The sequence below is a fragment of the Micropterus salmoides genome, unplaced genomic scaffold (assembly GCF_014851395.1).
Source record: "Micropterus salmoides isolate LMB-PRFRI ecotype aquatic unplaced genomic scaffold, ASM1485139v1 Ms_hic_scaffold_20, whole genome shotgun sequence".
Lineage (NCBI taxonomy): Eukaryota > Metazoa > Chordata > Actinopteri > Centrarchiformes > Centrarchidae > Micropterus > Micropterus salmoides.
In genome coordinates, this window is record NW_024041151.1 from 21,482,993 (window position 1) to 21,509,251 (window position 26,259).

Here is a 26,259-nt window from a genome sequence, read left to right on the forward strand (position 1 = left end):
TGAACACATTTGTTTTCCTTAAATTCCAAAGAATCTGCCTCGTGCTTTCATTTTGGACACATAGATCAAGCTGCAGCCCATCTCAACAGGGATTAAGCATAATGTAAGACTTCTCTACTCTTACTGTTCCTCTTCCCTGTTTTAATGGACTTGTCTGATGTTAATAAGCCAGAGAAACATTTTGGCTCTGCCCATTGACGTTTAACAAAACTAATGGGATTATTCTGCCTCTTCTCTTTATAGAAGTTCTGTCTGCATCTTTGTCTCTCAAGACACATTGGACCACACAAACATCCGCAGACGCCTTAGCACAATGTTTATGTTAATGAGATGTATGATCTAGATCAGGGCTCTCAACAGATCTCAACAACTGTTTTGTCTGCATCAACAGGGGTTAAAGTACCAATCATCTCTTCACACGGGGCTAACTTCTTTTCTTTAATGTTGTAAAGATGAACGCCAGGAGCTGTGTGTTTATGTCGCTAATGTCTCGTCTCTGTCTGGAACTCTATTTTGTTACCACAACAGAGTCGAGCGGGAACACTTAGCTTCACCTTTGGCTGTTTACTGTCAAACTGTTGCTTGGCTCTAACAGTCGTAGAGCTGACAATGAGCAGTATGTGTGTACCTCCACGTACACACACACACACACACAACCACACACACACACACACACACAAACACATAGAGACACACACCACACAATGAGCTCTGCAGAAATTATTCCAAAGCATTTACCACCTGCTGTCAGAATGTGGCAGCGGGACTATTTGTTTGTTTGTGTCTGCGTGTGTGTTGGTTTACCTCACACAGATCATGTGCGTCATACACTCAGCGTTGTCAACTTGACTGAATGGATTTGCCTTCTTCAACATCCGTTTTAACCACTGAATTCAAATTTGAACATTGTAAAAAACTGAAATACCTGTGGATGTTTGACCTTTTCAGTGGTTGGTGTTCCCTGTCAAACCTCTTCTTTTGTACATTTTGAGATCGCTCATTGATCATTTTGTCCTCTCCTTAATCATTTAGGTCATTGAGATGCTCACAAAAAAAATCTTGAACAAAATATAGCTTTCTTGTTTAAATAAAGGTGATAAAACAAACAATACATTTGAAGTCTGGAGCCAAACTTAGTTTAAAGTCAAACGGACTGGTGCTGAGTCTGTGGGGCAGTACTGGACCAACCCATATAGACCATGTTTTGCCCATCCATGTTTTTATATCTCCTATTTTGCAGTTTTAATCACCTACTTTGGTGCTAGTGACACCATATAAGCAGCTAGTTTCAAGTTCATATTTAAAGTGACTCCACAGGGCAAATCAAAATCATAGCATTCTCTATATGAGGTAAAGTAACCATCATTTAAGCAGAGGAGGATGCTGGCCTGTACCTGACCTTGACCTCTGACCTCCCAGTGGAATTTTATCACTACTGTACAAAAAAAATAATTACATGCAATTAAAGTTTTTTGGACCATTTCAGCAGTTGACAGAAAAGTGACGAATAAAGTTGTGCAGGATCATTGACCAGTTGTTTCCTCTGAGAACCAGCTCCATCTCTCTGTTCTCGCTCTCTCACGCTGTTTAATTGACTTTCCATTTCCTGTTGAGCTCTGACACACAAACGCTCTGAACTCGACTCTTAAAGGGAAGGTTTGGGGTTGTTTAGAAGGTCTGTGCTATTCATCACAATTTGAAATAACCAATTTAGAAAAGACCAATCACCAAAACACACAACTTCCTGAGGGAAAATCAACTATATATTAAGGAGACCAGATTTGAGCAGAAAATGCTGGGTAAGGTTAACTTTGCTCTGAAATCCTTGTGGTGTTTACATGGTCCCTGACTCAGATCAACGCCTCCCTTCTAACGGGCTTGAATCATGCAGTCCACAGGTTCTTATCAAATCTCTAGGCTCCAGTCTCCATTTCCTCTCCCAGGCCACTCCGTCTCTGGAGAGCCGACTACAAAGCCTGCTTCATGCTGCCTGGCTGTGTGGCACTCAGAGGTAATGACCATTAAATGGGACAGTGTGACCAGATACTGATTACATCTGGAGTTCAATCCTGCTGGTGTTGTATGCAAAAAAACACTAAACAGAGCAGTACACAGGCTGTGCAGGGGCTCCATTCCCTGTTTAGCTCAGTGGATGATAGAGCATACCAATAACATGTTTGGGTGAGGGCACATTTAGATGATCTGTTGCTTCTTTTCATCTTTCCCTGTGGAGCATGAGCAGTACAAAGGGAATAGATACAAGACACAGGCCAGACTTTTGAGTTTGAGATCTGCAGGTGGGGGTCCTTTCTTTGGTGGCTCAATATAAAGCTGCAGACGCCAAGCGTGGCCTGGGGGATTAGCCACTAACCATTAACTGTTGTGTGTCATTCTCCATCTCCCTCACTTCACTTCCTTTCATTTGTTTGCAGCTATCTAATAAAAGGCATAAAATAATAATACAAAACAGACATCAAGCAAATGCAAAAAGCTGTTTTGACCTGGAAGAATTATTATCTGCCAGAGACAGAGAGTAAATCCCTTGGGGGTTTCCGCAATGCAGCGTTGATTGAATAAAACAACACCAGCGAGTATTCTAAAGTGTAGTACCTGCAATAGTCTGAAATGTCAGCAGTTAATGTCATATGTAATTTGTTATGATTACTACTTTTCATGCAGAGTAACCAATATCCAAGGTCAAAAAAGAAGAAGAAAGGAAATGAGAACTGACTCTGGCACTATGTTCAAGACACACAGCAAAATCTAAGCTATATGTATCACATTTACCAATTAATTTAAAATTGATACAAAATTTCTTCTCGCAAATGATAAAGTTTTCACGTTCAAATTCAGGCAGTGCTGAAAATTAGCATTAATGTTTGTTTCGCAGCTGGGCCCAGGCTGTGGAAATGTGGACTCAAGACTGTGATCGAACCCCGGTACGACAGCCTAACCTACATTAATGGTTGTATTGAACACATTGCTATAATGGTGTGAAACATATTGTGCTCTGGCTTTAATCGGTGTTATTCCTCTGACAATATTTCCATAAGTGGGTGTTAAATGCTGGAAAATGCCAGGAAGTAAGTAACACATTTCTTTAATATAGGAATCATTCAAGCCAAGTGTGTTTAAAAGCTCTAATTAGAGAATGGAATGTATTTTTATTGCAAATATTAAAACTGGCTACCACAGACATTTGTAGTATAATGGGTACCTACAGCTGTTTCCCCACCCACCCAGCATCTGTGCAGCATTTATGGTTGCAGGATTTTCCAAACAATACCTCGCAGCCATCAACAGTCCAGTATGCAGACTCACAAATAAGAGTTAAGAAGCAGAAGATTTAGCAGAACATATTTTAAGGGATGATCAGCCATCAAAATATGCCTATGTCTGGTGTGTCTCCACCTGACAGGGTTGGTCACGTGCTTCTCAGAGCAGGGGACACATTTTTCACTGGACTGAAATGTTCAAGAACTCCACATAAAATACTGATGCCTGAAAGCTGCTCATTATTTCAAACTCACAATCTGTCAGCAGTTTGTGTTCCCGTTTACGCAGCACTTACTGTTTGAACGTCAAATCAATGTTTACTTGTGAAAATCTTGGCTTACCAGTAGCGGCTGGCAGTAATTATTAAGGGATTCGTTTATGCTTGTTTGGATTTGTGTTTGTTTTTCTGGAAAGAAGAAAACAGCCAGGCCTGCCCTGCTTGGCCAAGGGTAAATTGGCCCAGCACACCAGGAGCACTGAGATTTGGATGCTTGTGTGGAATGAACCACTACCTGTCTCTTACCACTACCTGTCTCTTTATCTCTCTATGACATTTAGGGTCAAGGCAAGAACTATGTTTAGGAAAAAAGAAAGAGGGATTGAATAGTTTAAGAGAGATGAATGGGGGTCACACACAAAGCTTGTAAAGCTTTGTTGTGAGCATCATCATTGACGCCATTCATCTGCTAGCTTCTCACCCTGAACTGATCTCTCTACTTTACCTTCACCTTTGCACTGACATTATTCCAATCAAACCTTAAACTCAATATCTGACCTTGAACTAACTGTTACCTCCAGTCTCAAGCAATGCTTCATCTCTTATGTCTCACATACAGCAGCCCACACCTTTGCAGTGTTTAGGCCAGACCAAATAGTAAATGTTCAATGGCAATTAATATAAAGCGATAAATAACATATGTAAGCATAGTCCATAAGTACATTACAATGCAGGTATTTTTTCACATATCTCAGCAAACCAGAAGCTATACTTCTTAATGGAGTCTTTGCATCGCCATAATTATTTCACTGTAAAGGCAGCACAGTGTCTTTGACACTACAGCAGTTTAATAACTGACACCGCGTGAGATCAAGTTGACAATGATTTTACATTTTTTGTTTCAGTACTTGTACTGTGTTTAAAACATGAAAGCCAGTTAGAACGGTGTATAAATATATAACTAACTGGATCAAAAACCTTCACATTGGCACCGTCTTTCCACCATAGTCAAAATTAGGGTTGGGAACCGAAAAATGGTTCCAAATTAGAAACGAATCCAAAATTTAAAAAACCAAACATCTGTTCTGCCCATCGGTCCCTAACTGCATTAAACATTTATTGAACCCTTCAACAAAGACTACATATCTGCAAGGATGTGGCCATCTGCCAGGAATGGTCTACGTCATGTATCAAAGTCACAATGCGTCGATACAATTCTAGCAACACCCAACCCTAGTTAAAATTGCACACAAGCTAAATTATGATCATTGTCATACATGTGATGATGTTTACGTGTGACAGGTATTCATATGTCTGAGTGGGTTCAAAATGCAAAGCTAGGAATGAGCAGCCTGACAAAAATAGAAGACGTGTGTAAACAGCTACGTGCACTGCGTAAGTTGGGAACACACTGAATGAAGACAGATTGTTGATGGACCGCCTGTAATTTCACCAGCAGCAGAGCAACAAGACCCACACGCTTTAAATATACTGTAACACAAACCAACCTTGAGATGCTGGAGTTGTAGCACCAGGTCATCGAGCTGCCTTCTTTTGTCTTCAATCTCAGTTTGCCGTTTTCGCTTCTCCTAAGAGATGAAAAAAAAGAGAGAAAAATTACATCTCCACTCAGAACAGGGCATTTAAAAGTTTAATTGGATTTATTTTCAGTGGATGCACTGATACATGCCGCTGTATTGATGTTTTAATGTTAATGCTCATCATCTGCTAGACAAGATGCCCTCGAAGCAATTAAGTTTTTTATCCATTCAATTTAAAGGTGGGCAGAGACTTAATGCCTCTTTATGTATCGTCCAACTCAATTTAAACTTATACTGTGTTGTTTAGTCTACCCGGTGGGTGTCTGCGTTCTCTAGATTCAACAATAGGCTACAGCAGGCTAATGAGGGAAATCAAACATTAACATATCCAGGCCTTGAAGCTGAGGTTGAACTTGAGGTGGGGAGAACAATCCTTGACTTCATATGAAGATGAATGAGGCTGACGTTTGGAGGCTGGGCTGGGTGGACGGCGAGTGGGAGGTTTGAAACGGAAAGTGGAGTCACTATATGCATGGGAATATAAACAAAGCGGATCCCAGCAGAACCCCGTTTGGGGCTGAAGGGCATGAGATACTGCAGATGTGTATGTGGCTCTATCTCTCTCTCTGTCTCTGTCTCTCTCTCTCTCAGTGAGAGCAGAACGAGGATTTCTGGGACGTTTCCTGTTGGCTATATATAACCATCAGGGAAAACCCCAACATGTGAAAAAACGTTAGACCACCTCTCCAAGGGAGTAAAACTGAGTAAAGAGTGACACAGAATAGAATAATGAGGAGAACTGAGTATAGAGGAGCAAAATAAAAGAACAGAGCTGAACAGAATGGCACAGAAGAAAAATAGAACAGAATAGAATAGAATAGTTGAAAGTACCAGAAAACATGAAAACACTGAAATAAAACTGACAAAGAGACTGGGTTAAAAATTAAAAATTTTATATTTAGGGTGAAGGACTTCCAAAATCACCACCAGACCGGATGCTGGGTGGAAGTTGGGCTTAAAAAGCATTTGAGTTTGACACCAGAGACTGTTCGTTGCATCTCTTTGCCCACTAACAATAAATAATGACCACAATCTTTCCCTGACTGTAACCTAGTTGTAGTTGCCTAAACTTAACCAAATCATAAATGGTAGCAGATTAGAAAATGCTCATCTGACTTGGTTTTGTCATATTGGGTTGCTTTTGGAGACACTGACAATCAATTTTTGTGATTTAGAGTATTAAGAGGTGACAGGAAATGAGGGAGCTTCTGACATTGTGGTTCATTGTCGGCGTCGGTTGTAACTCCTAAGCGAGGGCGATTTGGATATTGCACTCGGCCATTTTGCGATTTCGATAATGCTGGGTAAAACAAGTTGAAAACACATCACAAAGCTGCACCCAGACACACAAAACATCTGCACCAAACCTGAGGTCATCTGTCTCTCTGCGTCCCCCCCTCACACCCACGCACGCATGCACACGCACATAACCAGACACACCACAGCAGCAGTTCCCATGGCTTGTGAAGTACAGTCAGAGAGCCCGAGCAGAGGGATGGTGACCAGATGTCAAGGACTGTTAAGGACATGTGGTCGAGGAATGGGCAAGACAAATACACACGCAGACACACACGCAAATACACATCAACAGAAACACACAAAAGCAAATACACTCACTAATATAAGTCTATAAATAAAACAGTACTCAAGCAGGGTGTGTGTATTCTGTCCATTGACCATAAAGAATACACATAGAGACGCACACAGCCAGATGCTTGAGATCTTCAGATCATAGACAGTTTGTTTTTATATACATAAAAAGTATAGATTGGGCATCCCCATCCACAGCAATGCTATGTTTAAAACACAGTAATGAATACTATATATAATAGGTTAGATCAGTGGTAATAGTGGCCCTTTTAGCGCTGCGGTAAATAACACAGACTCCTCATTCATTTCATGCAGCAATGCAGTGGAGGGTGCCTGCCGCAGAGGTTGTGGAAAAAAAACAACACAAGGCGGTTAGTCTGGAAAATAAAAAGCTAACATTTGCTCTACTTGTTTTGCAGCGCAATGCAACATAATCTATTAATTCACTGCACTGGACAATCAAATACTGTTCATCCATGCACACATACGTTGCAGGTACTGGTGCATACCTTGTAATGTACTTTTCAGCAATCTTCCAATTAACCTTTTGTCTACTATCAAGATGGAGAAGACAATTATTGCTTTTGTGAAAACAAAAAATATACAATAATGCTTCAAGAGTAAACCTAAATTAATTCTTAGCAGTCGCAGAATCTCAAACAAAAGCAATGCATTAGTGAAGTATTGAAGTCTAAATCGTCAAGACCCGAGCATTAGACCGAACTATTCACTCTGGTGGTGGCAGCTGGTGTGAGAGCTTCCGGAAAAAAAGTGCATCTCAGAATGTGCTGACAGAGGATAAGGCCCTGCTTCCTCAGACAGCACTACTGCGTGTTCGATGTGTCTCAAAGTTTTCTTTTTGGAATTCCCTTCCCTGAAATGTCCTCATGATTCCATATATGGACTCTGGCAATGATAATACCAAGGGGGTCAGAGCAAATACAGCAAACTCCTTCAGTTCAGACATGCTCATATACAAAGAGCCAACTTTAAAATGATCCTCTCAAACAAAATCCCACTTTAACAATGTCTTCACACATCTTTGACCATATTACGTTGTGTAAATATGGAGAAAAAGTGGATTTCTAACAAAGTGCTCTTTTGATCTTTTAAACTGGTAGAAACTGAATAGAATGAATGAATAGAAACACCACTGATCTTTGGCTTGAATTGGGTTACTGTGCCAATAGTTTAACTGTGGAGGACTATTCAACTCCCAGGGGTCATAGAGTTCCTAGGAACGAGTGTTGGATCGGTCCAGCTTTCACTTCTCAATCAAAAAAGAAATTCATAAACTGGAAGGATCGCCACTGTCTGTGAGAACAGGATTACTGTTTGCCAAAGAAATTAATAAGTTAATTCTCAGCCTTGTACAGTTGAATTGACAAGAAAAAGACCACAGGCCCAGCGCTTCCCCCAGAAAACACATCCTCCTCCTCAGGAAAATATGTTGACATTCCTGGTGACAAACTCATGGCTTCCCACACTCACTGAGTGTTTGGCCACACTTGGCTTGCTGCTAAGCTCTTCTACAGAGGACATCACTTTTCCCACTACTGTTGACACCATCCAAGAAGGTGGATACAGAGCTCCATGTTCAATATTTAAGATGGTTAAGCGCCATAGGAGACTTTCATTTTATCACATCGTAGTAGTTGGTTTGTTGTTACCATCTTGGTAACCTTTCATCCTACAGGATTAGCATTGGAGAGAGAGTTAAAACTTACAGTATCTGATTACAGACTTTGGTGTTTTTAATCCTTTACAACACAAATCACACAATAACACAAAAACAACAAAAAAGAACAACAATCTCACACAATAACACAAACAAAATATCCGACCAGCAACTCCTGTGTTCTGCGAGGTAAAATTGCTGTTTTATCAAGGGAGTCTGGTGGCTTTGACGAGAGTGCTATAGTGACTGTTTCTGGTTAAACAAAAAGGATCTTACTCTTTAAAAAAAGGGTCTGTCTCTGCAGGGATCCGTAGCATAATGTTGTCAGACAACAATCAACAACAATCTGAGCCCGTCAGTGGCAAAAACAAGCACTTTGGTGGACCTACTTTGACTGGGTGCCTATTGCCCGCAAGTATTACTTTGCAGCGCACTCACTCAGTGCTGGACCTATTTCAGAACTGTTGTCCCAATTAATCACAGAGACACAAAAACATGGGAAAATAAGGTCCAGGAGAAAAAAACCCCAAATTGTTAAGTTCAGCACGATTAACTTGCACTCTTCTTCTGTGATGTCGATGTGTGATCTTCTAACTTTCAGGTTTTGTGTGGTTTCCAATAGTAGAATTGTATAATGTTCTCAGCCCTGACAACTTGTTCAACAGTACTCCCGTTAAGAGGACTGACACTCATAGTTTCAGGCAAATGGAGTCCTTCTCTCCTGGACAAACAAACACAACCAGACTTATAAGCATGTATACCAGAGACCAAGCCCAGATTTCAAATGGCATCATTCTCATCTAGAGAAAATCAAAACTGAATAAAGAAGGAAACAAAGGAACCAATCCAGCAATGACTGGTATGGATGCAGCCTATGAAATCCTTGGATGTTTAAATGTGACATGCCGGTAATACCAAGAGGGACATTCAAAAGGGTACACCAACAGAGATCAGTAAACTGGAAAGTTTGTTAAGAAAGACCATTTCAGGGAACCTGGACCTGTACACCGATTGAAGAGCTTTCATAAGAAAAGAAAATGTGTCATAATTTGTACATAAAGACATATAAGCGCTTGAATGCAAACACACTTGCTCATTCACAGCATTCTGTAATATGATTATACATGAGCCCACGCGACAGGCATGAGGTCACACAGACGTGATTATGAAGAAGTGATGTAACTCTGTTTCGATTTAAAGAATTGCTGGTGTTGAGACTGTGAACAGACGTGAGCTACAGATCAGATGGGTCACATTCTGCACATGCCAACACACCCAGAAGAGGCATCTCGCAGCGAAGATCATCTTCCACTCAGTGGGCTGCCACATCTCAATGCTTAAAGAACAGAGATTGAAATGGACCTGCTGTTAAATGTCATGGGTTTGATTCTGCACTCACTGCGCAAGAAAGATCTTCAGATAATAGTGTAAACCATGAGCCAGTTCCCCCATATAATGAATTTATACATTTAGTGTTGAAACAATTAATCGGTAGATTAATTACAATTTTGGTAATGATGAGAAGAAAATAACCATTAGTTGCAGCACCTGCAGGCCAGTATGAAAATATAGTGGGGTGACTATGAATTTCATGTCCTTCTCAGACAATGCTAATTAGTTAGGTCTGGAGTGAACAGATGCTAATCTGGTAACTCCTTAGCCAATGATGGTGTCAATAAACGCAAACTTAGCACATTGCTGAAATGTCTTGCATGCTGGTGCAATAATGTGATAGCAGCAGGTGGTGACTACACTTACATGTCCATATTGAGGAGAGTCGGGGTTCACATGGATGTACACATAAACAAACAAGTTTACACATGGTAAATTTTTTAAACTGTCTCCTGCTTCATGAGTCGACAAACAATAACACGGCTGTCAGCAAACCAGAGAGATTGTTTTAATATTAGGGGAGTAATAGGAGACTAATATTGTGTTACATTAGTAGCAGTTAAAATGACCATTGCATGTCAGTCTCTCTGCCCTCACCAGTATTTCTCTGTCCAGTCACTCTGCATTCTTTACTGTCCATGAAAATTATTTAAAAACCAGCAGCACCCACTAGAGCTGCATTCCAACCTCTCCTATCTCAAGTCCCAGCTCTCAAGAACCCTGATTCCCACTCACACACACACACACACAAACACACACACACACACACACACACACACACACACACACGCCAGAATGTCCAATAGGTCCAAGACAGCTGCTGCTAATTTTAGACGGCATGTAATGCCTGGCGTGCCCCGGACCCCCGACTACCCAACAAACCACACCCCCTCTTCCCCCTCAAAATGACTTTGCCCCAAGCGCACTCCCCACCCCCATAAAGCGGAAAAGTCCATAAACCAAGCCTCCCCTCGCCACCTATTCATTCCTGCCTCTCTGGGAACCAGTCTGCTCACTTGTTAGTTTGCAACACCCATTCTGCCAAATATTCAAAACCTAAGACACTAATTCAGGAAGCATCTTGAGCAATCACATGTGGACAGTCAGACTTTAACATTTACTGAAAGTGACACAGTGACTCCATTGACTCATCATAAACCAGCTGTGTCTTTGTGCTGTCTGCATATACAGTATGTCCAATTTAATGGAGAAGATGGAGACAACCATTTTTGTCTTTTCAGTCAATGGGACCAAATAAGCCAGTTCCCATGTTAACTAAACAAAGGCTTAAAAGATGGCATACATATGTTGATTTATTGTAGCTGGACTCATCCAGGGCTGCAAAGTTGTGTTCAGTCTCGCCTCAGATAGAGCATAGGAATGGTAAGACATGTCCGAATGTAAGCAAAAAACTGACGGAGACAAACAATCTCTTACAGAGTTTATTTCAGGTTATTCTTGTTGATCTGCAACACAACAGTTTAGCTTACATCCATTACCTAGTGTAATTAAAATAATTACAAATAAAAAGATGACAGAACAGCTAATCTCTATAACAGGTATGTTTGACTTGGAGCACAAAGCAGTGCCATTAAATCTGATTCACATGATTCAGATGTGCCTAAGTGCATAGGAAAATCACTTAAAGTAATAGAACAAGGTGTGAAACTCATAGTTAGGAGAAAACACTTGACTGCATTTTGGCAACCTCAATCAGTATTTTCCTAATTGTTTTCAAGGGTTCAAAGCTGCCAAAATGTAAACTATGAGTAGGTAAACTGCACAAACTGAAACTACACATGCCTGCAGGCAGCCCAGCCCCCACGCTATTTACCTCTCTTAAAGCAGCCTATTACCCCCAACCCTGCACTGCATGCCACAGTCACAAATCTCTGTGCATGCCAAGGTCTAGCTACAGCATCCCCCTCACCTTCGCCCTGCCCCACTCACTTCCCTCTGTTAGACCTCACTAAGTGGATCCAGAACACTGACCAGCTTCCAGAATGACCCTGAGTTACACATTACTTCTCAGAGCTCATCCAAGAATATCAGCCTGTGGTAGAGTCCGGGAAATAAAATAATTCATAACTGCTTATTAGCCTTGCAGGATTCTTAATAATACGCTTAAAGCAGAAAAAGAGGCAATAGGTGCAGCGGTGAAGATTTTGAGCTGAAAATCTTTTTGCAATGAAATATCTTTGGACGCCGACAGTCTCCGTTTTGTTCCCAGTGGCAGCAGCTGTCTTTTCCTCATTCTTTGCCCCCCCCCCCCACCCCCCCCCCACACACACACACAGCACCATCATCTCACTCCTCATGTACCACTTCCTGAGTGTGTGTCGGGGATAGGGGCTTGGAGGGCAGCTAAGAGTCCGAAGGGCTGAGGTTATCAGTGTAATCATATCACAGACACTACAGAGAAGTGCATGCAAAGACACACACGCTTATATGTATTTTGCTGTGCCGTTTGCGGTTGGTAGGCCACATGGGCAACGGCTAATTAGAAAGACGAAAGCACTCACCATTCATTGGCTGACCTCAAAACCCGCCACAGGGTTTTGGTGAACACACGCAAACTTACAAAAAAAACACAGATATGAAACACACAAGCGCACACACACACACATACATAATCAGTTTTTTTAGGTACTCTGACAAGGCTGTACTCCATCCAACGGCCATAATTACATGTTAATAATACACCAATTACAGGTCTGGATTTAACAACATGACATCACAACTGTTCCCTAATCTGACCAATTAGTAACCATGGAAACCTTGCACCGCTGGCAGCTGACAGGCTCTAATCACTATCAGACTGTGGGAATCTTTGCCTGTGTGTCTGGCAGACAAATAAGGCAATCGTGTAATCAACTCTTAGCTTAAACATTGGCAAATTCCCCACCCTTTGTTTTACTGCACGACTAACGCTTTAAGTAATCTTATTACTGTGTGTGGAAAAGAAACCAACCAGTAATACATTTGTATGGGATTAAATCTGACAAAACTCAAAAGACAACCATCTTAGCCATGTTAAATTTAGTCCAGTTAAGTTTAAGATGGGAAAAATGCAGCAACAAGTCTAATGTACATAAATGGTAAATAAATGCCACACAGAGTAGACTGCTATCCTGGTCCTCTAATAATTAATAAGAAAATGAGGTATAGTCCAGTACTTACAGAAGAAAGTTATAGTAATTACATCGCAAGACAGCCATACTGCATGCTGGCAGTATGTGAACAATCTAGAGCTGGGTGATAAATTAATACAATTCATTTGAGTCTTAATTTTCTTGTTCCCATGTGTAAAATAACTGAAATGGCTACCTGAATAGCTGTCTAGAGTCACATTTTTGTAAACTACACATGGAGACCTTAGAAATATCCATTCTTAAATCATGTTATCATCTTTTTGTGTATGTGCATTAAAATAAATGTATTAAAATGACAAATATATTATACATTATAATGTGCTTTGAGCAATTGTAAAGAAGACTTAAATGTCCTGGTCAAATTCTACACTGTCTCACTGAGTGCTGGGATTGAGCAGATAGGAATGTCATGCTTTCTGTTTGTTAAGCTAAAAAAACGGGGCTGGTGATTCACAGCCATTAGTGCAATGCTTTATTCATGAGCCATGCAGCACATAGACCTGTCTGCTGGAAATGAACAATATACTGACAGCTGGCAGTGATTCTTTTGAAAATCAGTTTGAACTCAAACTGGAAGTCCATATGACGTGTTCATTAGGTGTTCATTCAGTGGTTGACTGGTTTAAAAATTGGCTCTGATTTTAGAGGAAACCTCCAATTTGGCTCGAGATCTGATGAACTATTGATGAGGTCAGACACCGATGGTGATGACATTGAAATCTCAGAGTATCAATTATTGACGAAATCATTAGCATGTCAGCTGCAGAACTGAGACAGTGTGTGTGTGTGTGTGTGTGCACTGTACACCTCTCTTCATCCTTGCTGAAGACAGTATCGTCTGGTTTTAGCACCTACGATCAATCAAAATTTGTTCTGGGACAATTTATTGTAATCCAGTACTTTTGGTGCACTGAAACTGCCGCCAGATTAGGAAGTGTCTTTAAAAATCCATCCCCTTCCCTTAGAGACACTCTGGAAAACTTTGTCCAGCTTTTGTATTTACACTGGGCCTGCGTTGGCTGACTGGGACTGAGGCTTACAGAGTGCTTAGCTGCCTCAGAGAGTTGTTAGTACTATTAGTGTAATAGTAACCCTTCTCTATTTAAGTGCCTGGTAGGGCTTGAAAGCTATTAGTGCCGTTATTGTCTTTGATATAGTTTACACACGCAAAGCTGAGACAAGACAGATGCTCATTTGGAGGAAGCAAAGAGGCTCAAATGATTTACTTATATTCAACACCTGACCTTACTTTAAATGTATGTCGAAGCTCTTGGCACTTGCAGTAGGATCTCTGATATTACTTCGGGCTAGAATTAGACCAGATAGAGTACTCTCTCTAGTGTTTACAACAGTTTTCCTTGGCCCGGTGCACCAAACCAAAACACAATTACATGATATCATAATCAATGATTTTGCAGTGTTTCGCCAAATACACATGCAAGAATGATGCAAGAAACACAAATGCTTGTGAGAACTTTCCACTCTGAGTGCCTGACTGGTTTAAGTACACAGAGCCTGGTATGGCTGCCATGTTTCAACGTGGCCAAAATAGCTTCTCCATCTGCTGCTGCTGCTGTTCCCCCCACTTATGTGTGCGTGCTTGTTCCTGTGCCTCTGTGCGTCTTGAGTGTGTGTGGTATGCTGTGGTTCCTCGCTGGCGCCAAATTTAGTCCCAGGCAGTGAATCCCGGACTAACTGTTGCTCTGAAGTCCTACCAGCGCAGAGCCAAACACTTCAACAGATGCATAGCGTATCATGAAACATAACGGCGAGTATCGAAACATATTCTAGACCACCTCGCAGCTGACTTCCTTCTACCTTTAAAAGCACACAAACCTAAAGAAACAACCTCAGACTTTGGGCCAAATACAAAAAAAAACACCCTGAAAAAACTGATTTTCCACCAACTTTCCTCTAAGTTGCCCCCCCCCCCCCCCCAAAAAAAGACATGAGCAGCAAGACAAGCACAGCAGCAGTGTAGGAAGTGAGGGAGTAAAGCGCATTACAATGGGTGCAACAAAAAACACTTTGTTTTGTGTGACCAGAATGGGTGTAGGAGGCCATGATGTCATGCTGAAGGGCTCCCAACACATTCAGCTTGTTCACTTTTTAATTTAACAACTAAAACACCAGTATGACACAGAATCTACTCAATGCAATCGTGATGATCAAAAATAAAGCAGTGAACAATGTTTTATTTTAGCTCTTGTCACCTTGGTTAGCATTTGGCATCCCACCACAGAAGCTAAGGTGGATGACTTTTTGCTAACATGGTGAATGTGTAACAAAGAACATTACACACTTCAGCTTATGTTATACTTTCATATGTAACAAGTTCATATGTTTTAGGTAATTGGCTTCAGAACCATTATAAAACACAAGGTCAGACCGCTGCTGCTCCATGTTTAAGTTTCAGCCAAGGGGTCACTGTGATGTTTAGCACCTTTACTCTTGTGTTTACGTCATACAAATTCATCAGTCAACGTTCAACAAACGTGAACACTGGTACGGAGCAAAGAGAGAAAAACAGATGGGAATACTTTTTCCCGCCCTCTACATGTGTTGCATTTGATGTGAATGGAACATGAATGAACAATGTGATAAGGCAGAGAAAGCGTGACAGAGAATGAGAGAGTGACAGAACTTATGAAAGAGGCAGATAGACTGGCGGAGTTGCACAGCTGCCAGACAGTTAGATGAGATATTGTACTGCGAATGACAGAAAGAGATGAAGTCAAGGTGAGACGGGGTGCCCGTGTAGAAGGTCAAAGAAACATCAAAAGACAAAACAGAGCACAAACAGACAGTTTGAACACACTCTGACTTACCGCCAAGGCCTGCAGCCTCTCTTTGTGGAGCTGAGCCTCCTCACACGACATCCTGAGGGGGAAGCAGGGGAGAGGGGGGTGAAAGGAGAACAAGACGTGAGATCTGGGAAGAGCCGGAGTCCCTCAGCGAGAGATACAGAGACTGAGTGGGGAGGGAAGTAGAGGAGAGAGGGAAGAGAAGGAGAAGAGGAGGAGGAGGAGGAGTATCCAGACGAGGTCCTTCCTCAGCAGTAATCCAACCAGAGAGAGGAGACAGTGGGAGAAGGAGCTCGCACTGAGAGGACGTAAAGATTTCTCATTCACTGGCCATGTGCCTCAAACTCAGCCTGCTATCTCTCTCTCTCTCTGTCTCTATCACCCACTCTTTCTTTTGCGCTGTCTGTGCCTCCTCCCATTTGTCCCCTCCTTCACTCCCTCCCTCTTTTTTAGGCATGAGCCATGTGTGATTAAACAGCTGGGAGGAGCAGCTGAAAGAGAGAGAGAGAGAGAGAGAGAGAGAGAGGCGGAGGAAGAAAGAAGTGATGGCATGAAGGTAGAGGGGTTGTGAGAAGAGAAGGGGAGAGAAAAAGGCATGAGGGAGAGAAAGAGGAAGAGCAAAATAAAATTGCAGAAGTAAGGAAAAGGGAAGCAGAGGAGTAATTTGTCATATTTGAAAGCTAAGAACGGGAAATGGAAATTTGAGGACTAAAGTATTCTTTTGTCAATAATTTTGCCTTTTATCTTTTGTCCAAAAGCTTTACTTTTTCTTTTCATAACTTTGATTTAGGCTTATTTATTACAGAGATTACTGAGAAGATCAATATACACGCTTACCACTCCTGTCATTGGTCATTGGACGCTCAGTTCTGTGCTTAAAGGAGCATTCTAGGAAAATCTAAAACATATTTGGAAGGTAGGAATTACTATTTTTTGCACGAAAAATAGAAAAGAAAAGGAACAGTTAGTTTTTTAGTTGTTTCTTTTTCATCAATCTCGAAACCCATCGGCCTTCGTCTGATAATGATTTAGCCTCTGGGGGCGATGGCCAGTATTTAAGGGCTTCCGGTGTAGCCAGCAGGCATCAAGATAACAGATATTTTGACCAGTTCCTTCTCATTTAACAGGCAGTGATGCCGCCCACACACAAACAATCCCACAGCTGACTCTTCAGGTTCTATTTCTGGTCACTCAGGCCATACATTTATTCCAGCGCCTTTCAAAGCGATTTCAGTAGAAATCTCTGTCACTGAGCAACATGAGGAGGGCTCTGACATGTGTGAACACTGGGAAAGCATATATGGGCAATTACTGAAGTCCTTTGGTAATCAGCTAGCTCCCGTGTTCACTCCAATATTCACCTGCTTCAAGACATCCACTACTGCCATGTGCCTAAGAATGCTTCTCCAGTCTGCATGAATGACTACCAACCAGTGACCCCCCAAAGCAGGTTCCCTTGTATCAGGAACCTGCTGCAATTTGCATACAAGCCAAACAGATCAGCAAATGATGCGGTCTCCCAGGTTCTACACACCAGTCTCTCTCAAAAGCTCCGCTCAGGACTGGAGGGTTCTGCACAGAGTGGTGTGTTCAGCTGCACTCCCCTCCTTGCAGGACTTAGAATAGAATCAGAGCTTGTAGGATTTTTTTCATTTCACTGCACATGGAACATGTGCCAAAGTTCTTGAATCTTGAAAAGGCATGGTGCAAACACACACACACACACACACACACACACACACACACACACACACACACACACGCAGAGTTTGTGGAAATGGGTCACTGTTACCTGTGTCCCAATTTTCTTTTCTCCCTGTTTTACCTCCAGGTTCACCTGGGTTTCATCCATTCTTCTTCAGCCTCCTCTCTTACACCTTTTCTTTATTTTCTTAATTCTTCCTCTTTCACTGTCTCTTTTCCTTTCAACCACATATATTTTCCTTTGTTCTTTCCCTCCATCCTTCCTATTCCCTTTTGTTTGCTGCAGTCCAGTCCTGTTTAACATTCATCTCTCCTTTCCCAAATAGGCACTTTGTCCTTCTCTATTCTTACTCCTTTCTGTCTTCCTTTTCCCCACTTTTTTTCGACCTCCCTCCCTCCCTCCCTCCATATATCTTGTTCTCTCTTTCCTATGAACCTCGCATGTCATGGTGCATCTCTGCCATCCATGCCTCCTTAATTAAACTGCCTTCTTTTCCTTTCAACCCTAACTCCTCCAAGCTTCTCTTTCTCCTTTCCATCCCTCCTTGTCTCCCTCCTGACCCCCATCCTTTTTTATCTTCCTCTTCCCCTCCCTTCCCTCCCCTCATCCTCTGTTTCCTTGCCCCTATTCCTTTCCGTCTCTCACCTGTCCCTCCCTCCATCTATCCATTTCTTCCTCACACTTTTTGTTCTTCCTCTCCCTCAGTCCCTCCCTTCCTCTTCTCTCTCTCCTTTTTCTCATTCCCTCCTTCCACAAGCAGACATCCTTATAAGGAGAAACAGCAGCAGCAGTCCTGGCCGGCTCTTTAGGGAATACAGAAGCATGTAACTCACACACACACACACACACACACACACACACACTCTCTCACCTAAACACACACTGACATAACAGCCACTGCATTACTCCAAGAGAAGTATATAATAAATAACTGCAGCTGGAGAGTATCTGTCCTGTAAAGCCACTGGGCAGCTGCAAGACTTGAATAAATCATAAATGACACTTATTTAGCCCTCAGCTATAGCTTCCTGATTTGCATGAGAACTGTTAAACATTTAAGGTTCTCTGGGAGTTTGATGTTTAGAGGTGTTAGGAGGCAGTTAAAAGTCAAGTGAACCATACGGCAAATTGAAGGTGTTGGTATGTCATTTCCAAACCAATGCACAAAGACAAGTCTCTTGTAGACTCATCAGTTCAGGAGTGCTGACATTTTTATCTGCTGGTATTCTCTAATACTTAGTTTTTATTATAAGGTTAACATACCTTAACTGGCAAATGTGATCCATGCCGCAGTTTAATTCTGAGAACAGTGAACACTGTAACACAGTACTGTTCCCCTCAGCTCTAAGGAACATTTTAGCGTCTTTAAGCTTATTTTTTTAGTTTTACAGCCCACAATTTTACAGTCTTTGTTCACGGTCATCGTTTTTGTTGTCAAGATGCAGCAGGCAGCTATTTCAGTGAAAAAGCTCTGGTAAACCACTGTATACTACCTTCCCAGCACCCAACAGCAGTCAGGCAGTCAGCGACTAGCTATGAACATGTGGAGCATTAGAGACAGATTTTTCCCTCAGGAATTGGTGGAGACCAAAACGAAGCTAAAAGGAGAGGGTGTTGAGCTCACATTCATTATGTGGCAAGAGACAATCCTTATAGTACTTTGTATCTGCTGCTCTCCACTTTATATGGTGATAATATGTCAATGTTGTGTTTACAGCTTGTTGTGCTGCCCGGAAATGACAAAAAAGAAAAAAAGAAATCAGGCAGGTTTGAGTTATTTCTGTATGTCAGATATCACGATCGTTGTAATACTAGTGCATAATGCTGAGCTGGAATTTATGGGGATCCATGATTCCATCAAAGCTGCTTACCAAGATGCTAACATTTTGCACGTATGTGACCTGTGTTGAGTTTTAAAGGATTGAGAATGAAGTTTTTTTTTGAAGAAGAAGTTTTATTTATTTTGTCTACATATTCTGTTGGATAAAATCTAAAGCACAATTTTAACATACTATGGACGTACTAGAGGTTCACAATAAAGACAGTAAAATTATCGCGCCTTCAACCTATATAATATAGTAATATGTTACATAACATGCAGGTTATAGACCATGACCTGTTTTCGGTTTTAGTAATATATAGTTTATGTTATGAAACCAGGCTCAGCTCTGCAGCTGTCTGACTTTCCAGCCTTCAGAGACTTTCTCTCCTCTCTGAAAGTCTCTGTTTGACCTGGACTTACACCAATCTAATAATTATGTTGGCTGCATCCACTGTCATTAAAAATCATACATCCTTACTTTAACATTATACAACTTCTTTATAACAACTTTTAATGCTCTCCTCGCCCCCTAGAATGCTGCCACCTTTCCTCCCCCTTCAAACCCTCAATTTCGGTGTAAGCTATACGTTGGAGACAACAGCATCATTGTTCCTATGCATCGCCACGACGATGCGATGACCTCACTGCATAGCCAGCCTCCCCCCATCCCTGCCAAGAGGTAATGTCCTCCAGATGTGGAACCAGAGGTAGGAAAACACACACACACACACACACACACACACACACACAGAAATATAACAACAAAAAGTGAGTAGGAGGCAGCAGGAATGAGCAAATATGGTCACAAAATCTGTGCATGTGCGTTTGTGTGTGTTATATTTTGTTATGTTAATGCCGCCATCTCTTTTGCCTGCCTTTCCTAAGTTTCAATTATCCATCACTGAAAGACACAGATAGAGCCACACATCTAGTGTGTGTGTGTGTGTGTGTGTGTGTGTGTGTATGAGAGAGAGACAGAGAGAGAGAGACAGAGAGAGAGAGACAGAGAGAGAGAGACAGAGAGAAACAACCAAAACACAAAGTAAATTACAATGTTATCTGACCCTAAAAAGAGAATTCACACTGGCAAATTACCAGAGTACAATATAATGTACTAAACTAAGAAAAAATGTTAACAACATACAGACTGAGTGAACACAGCTTTGCCATAGAAAAGGGTCACCACAGACCGAGCTGGCTACCACAAGAGGAGAAACTCTGCTCCCAGTGTGACAGAGGACAGGTAGAGACAGAGCTGCACTTACTAACCTCATGCCCCAAATATAAAACACTAAGACAAAAACACTTTGCAAACATTTCCCAAATATACCCCGAATTCATATCAGACACACAGAAACTCCCCTATTTACTAAGAGACATGAAGTGAGGACAACCAGTGGAACCTCAGACTGATAAATAATTGTACAAATTTTCAAATTATTATTATTTTGATCATTTGATATTTTAGTAATTATTTTGTTTTTACATTTGATACTGTTTTCTTTTTAAAAATGTATTATTATTATTATATTTTTTAATCAATTAATTATTTTTGTCTATTAATATACAGACACACACGTTACTGTTTCATTTATTTATTTTATTTAAATTTTTTTATACATTTTAGTTTTTTTAACACACACACACTTAATTAATTTATTTTTATTATTGTAACACACACACACACACACACACACGCTTGCTGTTTTATTTATTTATTTTATTTTTAATATATTTTTGTTTTTTTAACACACACACACACACACACACACACACAAATAAATAAAACGGTAAGTGTATGTTTTATTTTTAATATATATATTTTTTAACACACACACGCTTACTGTTTTATTTATTTATTTTATTTTAATTTTTAATATGCTTTTTATTTTTTTTAACACAAACACACATATGCTTTGATTACTTTACACTTTAATTACTTGTTTAATGAAATGTATGGGGTTGATTGATGTAGTTTGTATGATGCTTTGGCAATATTGTTACACATTCATGCCAATAAAGCTAATTTGAATTGAATTGAATTGAGAGAGAGAGAGAGAGAGAGAGAGAGAGAGAGAGAGAGAGAGAGAGAGAGAGCAAACAGACATATTTTCTATGGGAGTGCCAGATTGTGATCTCATTCATATTTTATACATTACTCAGGGAGGTCTGGCTGTGTTTGTGTGTCACACCGTCTGTCTGTATGCACATACAGTTTAACTATTTTAAAGTATTTAATCTAAAATTCACCTCCTTTTCCCTTAATTTAATATGATCTATTCCCGGAGGACCACAGTCCCTGTTACTGCGAAGTATGTTTATTTTTCCACTTCTAAATTAGTCTTAAATTTAACAAAATTTGTAATAATTTATAAAAGGCGATCTAGGCAAGAAAAGTTGAAGTCAGTTCCATAATTCTGTCCACTACAGCCACGTAAAGCCAGTTCTAGCAGCTTTTATTTTACTGTAAAGACTACAGGATTACTGATAACTTTCAAAGCTGATGATAGGCTCTGAAGAATTACTGCAAACAACAACCAAGGCAGTGAACAAACCATGCCCTGCCTGTAAAAGGACTGCTACATGCTGCAGATGCAAGCAGATCCTCTAATATTTACCACAATCATACACATTGATAGTAGAAAAACTCATTAACTCATTGCTTACAGTATGAATGACAATTGAGTTAGCATATGAATTAACATCTCTTGTACTGGTTAGCAGTCCGTTCAGCCTATTGTTTTATTCCTCTCACTATCTTTTATTCTCTTAGGGATGATTTTATGTTGAGAGAAGAATTCACATGCACGACCAATCAGTGCATGCATATATGTGTCTGCATGCATTTAATACTTTTTTTTTGTTATTCTGTAAAGTAGCCTTTACTCTTTTTTTCTCTTCCTGACATGCAGTTTAGATGAGAAGCAGATGTGTTGGCCTCCTGACACTATGATTATCACCACCTCAGCGTGTTCTTTCTGCTCCCTCTTTCTCTGAATGTCATTATATTTCTTCTTTTCTGTAGTTTGCGTGTCTCCTTTCATCCATTTTTTTTGGAGTGCAGATGGATAAGGTACCCTCCTCAAACTGTGTAAGGAAATTCACTAATGGATGGTGAAATAGATCACTCTGTCAGGAAGATATTGAGGAAACATTTGATATTGTTTTTCAATCTGTAAAGCACTGAATTGCATGTGTATAAAATCATGCACTATGAATATACATGTACTTGTGTAGAACATAACAATAACTGCAGAACAAATATGGTGGATAATTTTGTCTTCTTGCTGGGTTGCCACCCTGGATATCCTCAATTTATCCCTTCACTATTAAGAGTCTCTCCCCTGTAAGACTTCCCTGAGTGTGCAATAAATATAGCAGCATGGGCCATCTGCCATTGTGGTGTCTGCACTCCACATGACCACAAATACTACCTTGTCTTTCTGCTGAATCAGTGGACAACCCAGAGAAAAATGAGCCCATAGCTCAGAGATGAAACACACAGAGCTACGGAGAGATATGGTGTGATAGACTGACTGAATCACGACTGCAATGTCTCATTTTCCCAATTAAAACATTAACTATTGATGCACCAGCAAAGCATGTCTGCTTCACGCTACACTGCACATTCTCTGCCTGCTTCATGGGTGCAGCCCTGATGGAGGACACAGAAATCACTCCGACCTGTCACTCAAACGACCAGTCGACAGCTGATTTAGACTCTCAGCTTGTAGGTAAGCCGCAATATAACAAGTTGGTTATCACTCAAACCAGCTCAACATTCCCTGATCTGCAACATCTACAGAACATTTAATTATTTTTTTTTTGACAGTTTGATCACCATAGTAATAACATATATGCCCTGCACAAGGACATAGTAAACTGTACAAACTTTATTCTCTGTGATATACATGTGGCATTTACCAAATTTGCAAAAAATAAGATGTTCAAGTTGCACAAGCCCCCAAAACAGACATATATTTCGCAGGACAGCAAGCAACATGAGATTAAGATGCATAGTGACATGTCGTTATGTCACAAGTCCCTTCAAACCTGGAGGTGCAGTACTGTACAAACGTAGTTTACAGACCTTGCATCTTATATACATCATCCTTTCTGGGTTTCAAAGGAAAATCTACCATAAGCACCTCAGTACTGTTAAAAAGAAAATTAATTAGTCAACAGTTTCTGAATTACATTTTGTTGTATAGCAGCCATATGAATTTCTCCACCAACAGTAGCTTTAGCAGAATACAACAGAGTACACCCACAAAGCTTTGAATGTGAAAGAACAACTCCCACTCTCCTGTTTTCACCACAGTATCACTGTCACTACTTCTCTCCACACCAGTTCATAAAGCAGCTGATCGCAGCACAATCAGGTGCAACAAAAATGATCACAATTTTAAGACTTTCCCTTTAATCTCAGTGAGACCAATAACCAGTGAACTCAGCTGTTTGATGATTTCCAGAGCTCCTGACATCACTCCCATTTTAATGTGGCATTCTTTGTCTAGATTTAAAATCTGTCCTTCTCTTCACTGGAGTGCTTCTGAATTTCTCCTCATCCGTGAAGCTTTCTCTCCTATTAAAGTCTGACATGTGGTTTGAAAAACATTTTAAAAAGCATAAATCTCACCTTTGTGGGTGTTCATTGGGTGTTTCAGTCGTGTTGTTTGACACTGTCTTTTTGCACTCAGGAGAGCTAAATTCTGCTACCACAGAAAACATTTTCTGTGACTGTTAGCATGTCAGGCCTCGCCATCTTTTAACGCAACATTCTGTGTGATGCCTGGCTGGGTCTGTAGCATCTGTAGCATCTTGGTCACTTGACAAATGACTTCCTGTCGATTTCTTTGGTAAAGACATCGATAAACCACTTTCCACTTGTTTCCGCTAATTTAATGTTTATTTCCTCCGTGGTAAGCTTACTGAACAAGTTTAGGATTGACCAACTCCAACAGCAACACTGTAGATGTGCTGAAAACTCGCAAGCCTCGCAATGTTAGCCTCGCAGCTGAAGGGTCAGATTGATTCAAAGACAGATTGTTAACACATTGCTGGTATTTTCATGGTATTTGTCTTGCTTTGATTTTATGACTATCCCGGTGTTTTAATAATCATGAATGCAAAGAGTCTTTTTAGGTTGATTTTCATTTTATAGATACAGGCACACGGAATTGCACACAGGAAAAAGGGATCTGCAGCATGGCGTACTGTGCTGACACACAGAGGATGGACCAAGCCTGCAGCCTCCACATGCTAAAACATGCCCCGCACACACACACACTGATACACATTCACACATATTGTAGTTAAGGAATTGAACAGTGAGAGCTTCAATTGTATGATGAAGAAGAAGCGCAGGACTGATTTTGTGAAAAGGACACAAGGATAGAAAAAGGATAATAGAGTAAAAGCATGAGGGGATGGTGTGCGGTGGGGTGAGAGGTTTGCAGAGAGAGTGTGAGGGTAAGTGCAGAAAAGAGAGCCGGAGAGGAGAGGAGAGGAGAGGAGAGGAGAGGGAGGAGTGTACATGGTGTACCGCGTGTGCCCTCGCCAGTCATGACTGTGCAGGAGCCTCACCATGACAGAGCTCCCGTTCCCATGACGACCCTGCCTGTCAGATGGAGGAGAGAGAGGTGGAGGGATGCAGGCAAGGAGAAGAGAGATGGAGGGAAAGATAGAGAGAAACACAAAGATAAAGAACATCTACTTACGGCGCTGTTGCTGTGCCGTTCCTCTGCAGAGGTGTGTCTGACATGGCTGCAACCCTCCTCTCTACTGGTCTCCTTCCCTTCTCTTCTTCCTCGTCCTCCTCTCCTTCTCCCGTCCTCTGGGTGTCCTTTTGACAGAGCTCTGTCCTCCTCTCTCTTCCTCCTCTCCTCCTCCTCCCTCCTCTCCTCTCCTCCTGGCTTTTCCGCGTGTATTCGTCACGCCAGACTGTGTCAGAGCAGCTGCTTCTGCCACTCCTGCAGCGTCCTGGTCCACCAGCATGAGCGGATAGATGTAAGCATCTTTGTGTCTGTCTGTGTGTGTGTGAGATTGTGTGAGTGTGTGTGCGTGTGTGTGTGTGAGAGAGAGAGTGGTCGCTTGTGTATGTGTAAATGTATAAATGTGCAGGTGATGCAGTCAATGGGAGAGAGAGAGAGAATGAGGTAAAAGGATGCTGTGACTAGGAGTGAACATGATAGATGGGGATGAGAGGGAAGGAGGATGAGATGGCTTAGATGAGACAGAGGGATAGAGAGCAGAGAATGGCAAAGAGACAGCAGAGAGATAGAGAAAAGAGCCTTAGGGGAGTTACAAGATAATGAAAGGAGTGGCCAAGTTGCTCATTCCAGCTGCTACCCTGAGAACAACCTTTCCCCTTTGAGACTGAGGAGGGTTTAATTTAAAGAGGCAAATACTATACTCCATTGTTAAAAAGAAAAAAAAAAGAAGAAATGTGCCTATACAGGCGCATCTCAAAAAATATATTGTGGAAAAGTTAATTGTGAGCACCAGAACCAGACTGAGAGATTAAAAGCTCAGGAAACATTTGAAGGTGTTTTGAGTTAATTAGCTGATCAGAGCTCTTCTTAGGTCAACATTTCTGTATTATACATACTTTATTCTAAAATTCTAATACATTTTGAGATACTGGACTTTTGGTTTTCATGAGCTGTAAGCCATCATCAAGATTTAAAAAAAAAAAAGGCTTGAAATATTTCACTTTATGTGGACTCTGTGTTTTACATTGATGGTGCTTGGTGCTCAGTCAAGATGGACATTCTTTCCAAAATGTCAGACTTTTTAATGTGAAGATAAAACCATATTATCATCTTGTTGCTGCTGTTTATATTCCCCCAGACACAAATTCAAAAAATGCAATGCAGAATGTTCTGGGTGTATACATGTAGCCTATGTATATAAATAACAGATTATATTGTTTTATTTTATTTTATTTGTTACCATTTTTTAATATACACTGAATTATATGATAAGTTCTGTGTGTGTAGCATGAAGGGACTACAAACTTT

At 41.0% G+C, this 26,259-nt stretch overlaps 1 protein-coding gene across 2 annotated transcripts in view; it reads right to left on the reverse strand.

Annotated features, from left to right (window-relative positions):
• LOC119914141 (A-kinase anchor protein 2) overlaps positions 1 to 25,112 on the reverse strand; it is an 84,837-nt gene extending 59,725 nt beyond the window's left edge. The window contains exons 1-3 of one of the 2 annotated variants that reach the window (XM_038733202.1): positions 24,958 to 25,112; positions 15,735 to 15,786; positions 5,002 to 5,082 (exon numbers count right to left, since the gene is read on the reverse strand). In XM_038733202.1, coding sequence (XP_038589130.1) covers positions 5,002 to 5,082; positions 15,735 to 15,786; positions 24,958 to 25,001 — 177 coding nt within the window. In that variant the 5' untranslated portion in view covers positions 25,002 to 25,112. The remainder of the gene's footprint in view (positions 1 to 5,001; positions 5,083 to 15,734; positions 15,787 to 24,957) is intronic. The other variant, XM_038733203.1, reaches the window with a different exon arrangement.
• Between the last annotated feature and the right edge of the window lie 1,147 nt (positions 25,113 to 26,259).